This window comes from Egretta garzetta, unplaced genomic scaffold (assembly GCF_000687185.1).
Source record: "Egretta garzetta isolate BGI_Z169 unplaced genomic scaffold, ASM68718v1 scaffold36, whole genome shotgun sequence".
NCBI lineage: Eukaryota > Metazoa > Chordata > Aves > Pelecaniformes > Ardeidae > Egretta > Egretta garzetta.
Genome location: NW_009259975.1, coordinates 729727 through 736427, shown reverse-complemented (window position 1 = coordinate 736427; position 6701 = coordinate 729727). Strand labels below are relative to the sequence as shown.

Genomic DNA, 6701 nt, shown 5'->3' with positions numbered 1-6701 from the left:
ATTCCCCCAAAATCCCCAAACGCGACAGAAGTACAACCGGCGGCTCTGACTGCGAACTGCGCCTCACCTGCCGCCCCTCCCGGTCGTGCCCCGCGTTTCTTCCGCCGCCCCCAGGCCCTAAGGAATTACAACAGACGCTCGATTTCGTTAGCGTCACGCGGACGGAAAAAATCCCCCGTTCCCTGTCAGGATAAAGGTCTTCCTTGAAGTCTGTCCCTACGGAGTTGCTTCCCTGTAAAACAGAGGGAGGACTTCAAATTCACAAGCTCAGTGTCAGCACCAGGGAGATGGAGATAAACTTTTGCACGGGCCGAGCATCACACCGTGATGTGCCACAGTGCTTCGACGTCTTAAAACTAGCCTAAATCTTGTGTGTGTTCCAGGGGGACGTATCGCATTTACCAAGTTCCACAAATTCCCATTATGTGCCATCAACGGGGCAGATGAGTTAAAATGCCCCGTTACTGTGATTTGTTGCCGAAAAGAACAGCGTCCTTAAACTATTTTTGCTGTAAAAGCGTTTACTTCAAGAACAGGCTAAGCTTAGCTGAAGGTTACAGAAAGAGCACATGAAGGCAACCCCCTACTAAGGCGCAGGAGGGTGCTTATGCATCCTTCTGGAACCTACTGTCAGCCACCGAACGCTGTGGATGCCCGAGTTGTACGTTTTGGAGAAGAGGCGAGCTAGGCCTTTTCCTTGAAGCGACGCTCGAGGAAGCGATTACAGCCAGAACGGGCCCCGCACGTACGTGTCGTGCACTTTGCAGCAAGACTGCCTTGTGCTTCCAAGCCAGAGACGGGTGGTTCTCGGGCACTTCCACGTGGGGCTCAGGGCACGCAACGGGCACAGCACCTGCCAGCGGAAAGGCCTGCGCGTACACAGGCACATTAAAAGCAGCTACAATTATTTGGGAGCTAGAGAGGATTTTCCCACAGGTTACATCTGGGCCATGAACTGGACAAGCATACAGAACCTTCGTCTGCAGCTTTTTTGTTTGTTCTGCCCAAGGGAAAAAAAAAAAACAAAAAACAACCCAACAAAACAACAAAGGGATGATTCCTTAAGGAAAAGAACACCTTTTCTTTTGGGGAGGGGGGAGGAAAAAAAAAAAAACACCAAACCAAAACAGCAGCGCTCACCACAACGTTTAAGAGATTGTGCCAGTTCAGGTTTTAATTCCGCTTTGTCTAGATGCAGTAACCTAGTACCCGCAATAATCAACTCAGGTTAAATAAGATGCTAACCTCAAATGAAATTTATCATTTTTCCCCACAACCAGCTCAATGATAAAAGCAGTACAGAATGTACTGCTACAGTATATGGTAAACAAGCTGCATACCTGTTCTACAGTAGGCGCATATTCAAGTTCTGGAATGAAGTCTTCCTCGCTGTAGCGAGGTGGGGGTCGGCCTCTTCTCCCTGGTAATGGACAATAGGACGACGGGAAATGGTCTGAAGTTGCGCCAGGGCAGGCTTAGGTTAGACATTAGGAAAAAATTCTTCACAGAAAGGGTTGTCAGGCACTGGAACGGGCTGCCCAGGGAGGTGGTCGAGTCCCCATTGCTGGAGGTATTTAAAAGCCGGGCAGACGAGGTGCTTAGGGACATGGTTTAGTGGTGGGATGGCAGGGTTAGGTTAACGGTTGGACTTGATGATCTTAAAGGTCTTTTCCAACCTAAATGATTCTACGATTCTCTGAATATTAATTTCTTTAAAAGAAATACAATTCAACACCTTCTTCATTGGAAACGCATGGAAAGAGTTAAAAAATGCGGATGAAATCTATTAGTATCCAAAATGTTACCAGGCAAGGAAACAATAGCAGTAAATTAAATGCTATATAGCACTGACAAAAGGCCTGCAGCAGGACAGTAAGGGGAACGCAGGTCACGATTGTTTAACATCTAAACTAATAAAAGCAGCATCAGAGAAGCATCAGTAGGGAAATCAAAGACTAAGAAAATGGTAATGCATATCCTTTTTTTTTGCAAATGGATGCATTAAAAGAAAACAAAACACAGCCCACATGATTTGTACTGCATGCTACAATATGAGAATGGTACCCTGTTAACGAGTACTAACCAGATTCTTTCTATTAGCTGCTCTATCATCCTCGGGATAACAATTCTTTATTGCAAAGAAACACACAGTGCTCTCCACGGTCATTCTCTTTTAGCTGGTTCTAAACCAAGCAGCTCTGTACAGCACCAGTCTCTTCTATAACATGCCATTGTAAGACAAAAGAACAGTAGGAGAGGGAAAAAAAGACTAAAAGAAAGTTAAAAAAAACCTATGCAACCTTGTTCCTTTCTGTTTAGCTGCTTTCTCCTAAAAAAAAAATTAGAAAGAAGAAATAACACACTATTTCTTGCTCTACATTTACCTGTTACAGCATATTCTTACCGTTCTTTTGCAATGTTTTCTAAAAGGCATCGTACGCTTGCTTCTGCCAAGAACCGGGAGTTAACTCTAGTGAGTTAGGTGCGTTTGCTGGACCACAGGACTTCCCACATTACTAAGACTTCAAAGGCAGAGATGACTCTCCTAAGCAGATGCCCATATGAAGCGTTGTAGGTTTTTACTAATTAGTCTCCTTTGTTCTGAGACACCGTATTGGGGTGGGGGGAGGAAACAGTAGCACGCACAAAATTTGTTGTGAAGGATCTCTGAACTCCTATCAAGGCACTTAAAATACTCCATTTTCAGGACTAATGTTCTGTATGGAAAAAGCTCCTCTAGTCAAGTGTTAACACAACTATGCAAAATCTAAAATTCCCAGCCTTCTAGAAGGTTTTATGTAACCATGTGTTCTACCGATTGTGCCTCTCCTCTTTGAGCCCTCAGTGTAACCATGACTTAGGTCTACCAAAACAGAATTTCAGCTGGTCGGAATCAGCCAACTGATCCCCGACCTTTACAGGGGAAGAAGAGACGAGTCCAACCATGGATATGAGAGGGGAGCTGCAGCAAATGGAAGTTTTGATTCCTCTTAATGGCAAGATTTTCCTCAAAAATTTCTGAAACATTAACGTGCATCTTGAGAAGTTGTTTCTGTTGTTCTTCAGCAGGTAGGGTTTTGGTTTTTGTATTTCCTTGGACTAGCTCCCAATTATAATGCTATGGCCTGAAGTCAGACCAAGTATTATTTTCAAATTCTGGTGGTTTTAGTATGTTATTTAGTTCATTTTCAAAATGTCTTCACTTTTTTTTCCAACTTAGAAGCAGTAACTGGAGGCAGTTAAACATGAAAAATAAAAAATATTGAAGAAAATGGTTTTGGTTTTAAGGTCGTATTATTAGACTGTCACTTAGATAAACCATGTTCTCTATTCCGGGGCAACCTCTACTTATTCTCTGTACATAGACTGAAAATATTTAAGCCTTTTAAAGATCCCCCAAAATAATTTTAAATACTACAACATAGCTAGCAAAGGATTTCAGGTAGAAGCTACTTTAAGAGTTTGCTCATATTCACAACCAGGGAACATTCAAACTCCAACTTTTAGCCTCCGTCTGCTCCATCTGTTAAGGCAGACAAGTAGCCTTTTAGAATAAGAACCTTGAACGAGCCCTGAGGGAAGTCTACCTGCTCCACACGGAAAAGCTAAACCTCCCACTTAAGATGCCTGAAGCAAAGGTTCACTACACCTCAGCAAACCGGCTAGAAGTTTTAAGTTTTTTAAATTTTGCAGAGGAAGAGGGGCAATGGGTTGCTCTTCTCAAATAATTGGAATGAAGAAAAAACCACTATCTACTGATTCACATTGTGGATGTCCATTAAATTATACAAGTACTTTGTTTGAATCAGCTTTCATCAGCTGCATCAAAGGCACTTTTTTCACTCAAAGAGAATTAATAAACCTGTTATCCCAAAGGCAAAGGGTGGTAACATGAGAGTGGCAAGCAAGGGAAACAAAAAGAAAGAAAAAAGGAAAAAAATAATCTGTTCTCCAGCAATTATTCTTCTTCAAAGAATCCCATTTCCAAGCTAACCAACAGACATTCTGAAAAATTCTTCAGTCACCTTCTTCTTCACTTGGTCTCATATTGTATTTGATGAAGTTTAATAAAATAGTGCATTGTCATTTTTTACTGTGCTAATTCTAGGCAAGGTTTCTCCTTCACAGTTATCTTCTCAGGGTTGCCAGGCCTGAAAGTAAATAAAAACTGAAATTGAAACTGACAAAATTACTCTGTACAGTGTTGCATCTCTATTGTTCCTGGCTATTCTTCCACCCTTAAGTTGTCACAAAATATTCACAGACAGCACTGCACCTGACGTGCATTTCCATGTATTCATGAACTTCCTAACTGCACTCCACACTGACTTTTAGACATCAGAGTCTACGGAGCCAAGCAGCCTTTTAGTTGCTTTAAACTGCTTGAGGGGGAAGGTCCACCTTTACCACATGTACACGCTATGCTCTCTCAAGTTTCTTCAGCATCTCTTCCTAGATAATCTCAAGTTTTCTCCAGAGTGCCCCACACTATGTGTACCACTGATCAGCCTCAAGCATTATAGTTAACCCAGAGAGCACATGTAACCCCTGACCTGAAAGCTGCTTCTTTACCAAATACGTTAAGTGGTACGTAAGCCATGCCTAATAGAATTTTGAAGGCTCCCCGACATCACAGAACCCCCAAAGAAAGGTGCAGAAGTACACAGCAAGACTTTGGCTCCTTAGTGTCCTAGAATAAGGCTGCCAGAAAATATTTTAATTTCATCTACCTTTCAAAATTACTACAAATTCCAAGAAAACAAGTTAAAATAAAATTAACCCAAGAATATGAAAAAAAAAAATCAAATCATAATTAGCATTCTCTCAACAAGGTAGCAAAACATAAATTTGTGATTTTTTTTTCTTTTCAGTAACTACAAATCATCGTTCTTTTGTATTGTAACATCATGCATACCTTACCATGCAACACATGTGCAAGACACTTCTAAAGTGACTGTTTCACAGCACGTGAAAGCTCGACTGCTTTCAGGTAAGTATGGAAAAAGTCTTCAGTTCTTTCCCAAACACCAATTAAAATTTATTTCACAATGATAAAAATGGAAAAATTTTACATTTTCCCTACTACAGAAATAATTTCCAAAGTTAAGATTTCTTATCATAAATAAAATAAGTAAATTACATCTTAGATGTTTATATTAAATATAAATAGCTTATACTTCATAACACAAAGAGTAAGTGTTCAGTATTTCTTTATAAAATTTAAGATACACAGGCCTTGTACATATGGCTTCATTAACATCTTACACAGCTTGTTCTCAGTCACATCCATCAACACAAATAGCACCTCTACAAAAAAAGATGCTTCCTAATGATTTCAATGAAGTGCAGTATACTCCATTAGACAGAACATGTTTTAATGAACAGTTCTAATACCGGTTACAGCGTACAGTACTTTTACCAATCTACTGTGTTGTAATTATACAAGATAGGAGGAAGAGACCAAATCACATAGCCCTCACCACAGTACAGACCCCAGTACAGGTTTACTTCAAGAATGGCTGGAAGATTTGGCTTAGAATACACAATTCAGCTTATCTGTAAAAAAGAGGGCAACATATTCCAAAAAGAAGTCAGACTTCTGACTGCGCAGAACTGCAGTCAAATTCAAGTACCATTTTGAAATAAAAAATGCATTAGGGAGTTGGATACCCATTGAAACAAACTGATTTGCAAGCAAGGTATTTTTGTATCAATGCTCTCATAGATTTGACAGACATCAACCGTTTTGGGGGAAAGTCTAACATTACAAAAAATAAACTTCATTATAGGACAGTTTCAAATTGTAGTTCATGAGGATAGGACATTCACATTTAGAACACTGACAGTCCAACCTCGCCGTTTTAACAGAATATTATAAAAAAACCCACACCAGACTGAGCTATCATTCAGCCTAAAAATACGCGCAATTATGATAACAATCCCAGCATCAAATCACTTCAGGTAGTGAAGAAGTTCAGCTACAAGATCATACGCACAGCTTTCCAAGTATCTGGGAAGTTACAACAGACAGGAGCTCAAGATACACACTGTAATATGGGAGGAGACAGGACAGGCTTCAAATACATCCTTGAAGTTTCCTCTAGCTTCTGGGCTGTTTAACAACCCCCAACTACAACATATTCATACACCCCTGCAAAAAAAGCAACCTGGGGGGGGGAATTCTTCCTAGAATACCGAAATTCAGAATAAGTCACAACTTACTTAAATTTACTTTGGTAATACAGCTCTTTGTAGGCAAAGCAAGCAGCAAAACAACAGTATGAAGAAAATCTTGTTGTGATAGCTAAATATTTGAACAAAGTTAGCACATAAAGCATTTCTAGAAAAATATCTTGAAAGCATCATGGAGACAACAGTTGAGGCTGACTTGGATTAAAATGCTTAAGTACTAGAAACTGACCACAAGCTGTGAACACAGTTCAGCAAACTGAAGAGGCTAACACCGAATAAAGCTAGGACTGATCTCATTTTAACACCTTAGAAATATTTTTAAACTCACTGTAACAAAAGAAAGAATATGCGAAATGAGAACACAGAAGTTGAACGAGACAGCTGAACAGCATTATCGAACAATTTACAAACAGACCAAGAAAATAATAAGGGAAAAATTAGAAGCTTGTGCAGAACATGCTGATATCCAGGGAATTATCTAAAAACAGGGGAATGAGCATAAATCTAAG

At 40.2% G+C, this 6701-nt stretch overlaps 1 protein-coding gene across 1 annotated transcript in view; it reads right to left on the bottom strand.

Annotated features, from left to right (window-relative positions):
- Nucleotides 1–2946, bottom strand: part of TCEA1 (transcription elongation factor A1) — a 33887-nt gene extending 30941 nt beyond the window's left edge. The window contains exons 1-2 of the mRNA XM_035895880.1: nt 2868–2946; nt 1341–1420 (exon numbers count right to left, since the gene is read on the bottom strand). Coding sequence (XP_035751773.1) covers nt 1341–1420; nt 2868–2946 — 159 coding nt within the window. The remainder of the gene's footprint in view (nt 1–1340; nt 1421–2867) is intronic.
- Nucleotides 2947–6701: the final 3755 nt, after the last annotated feature.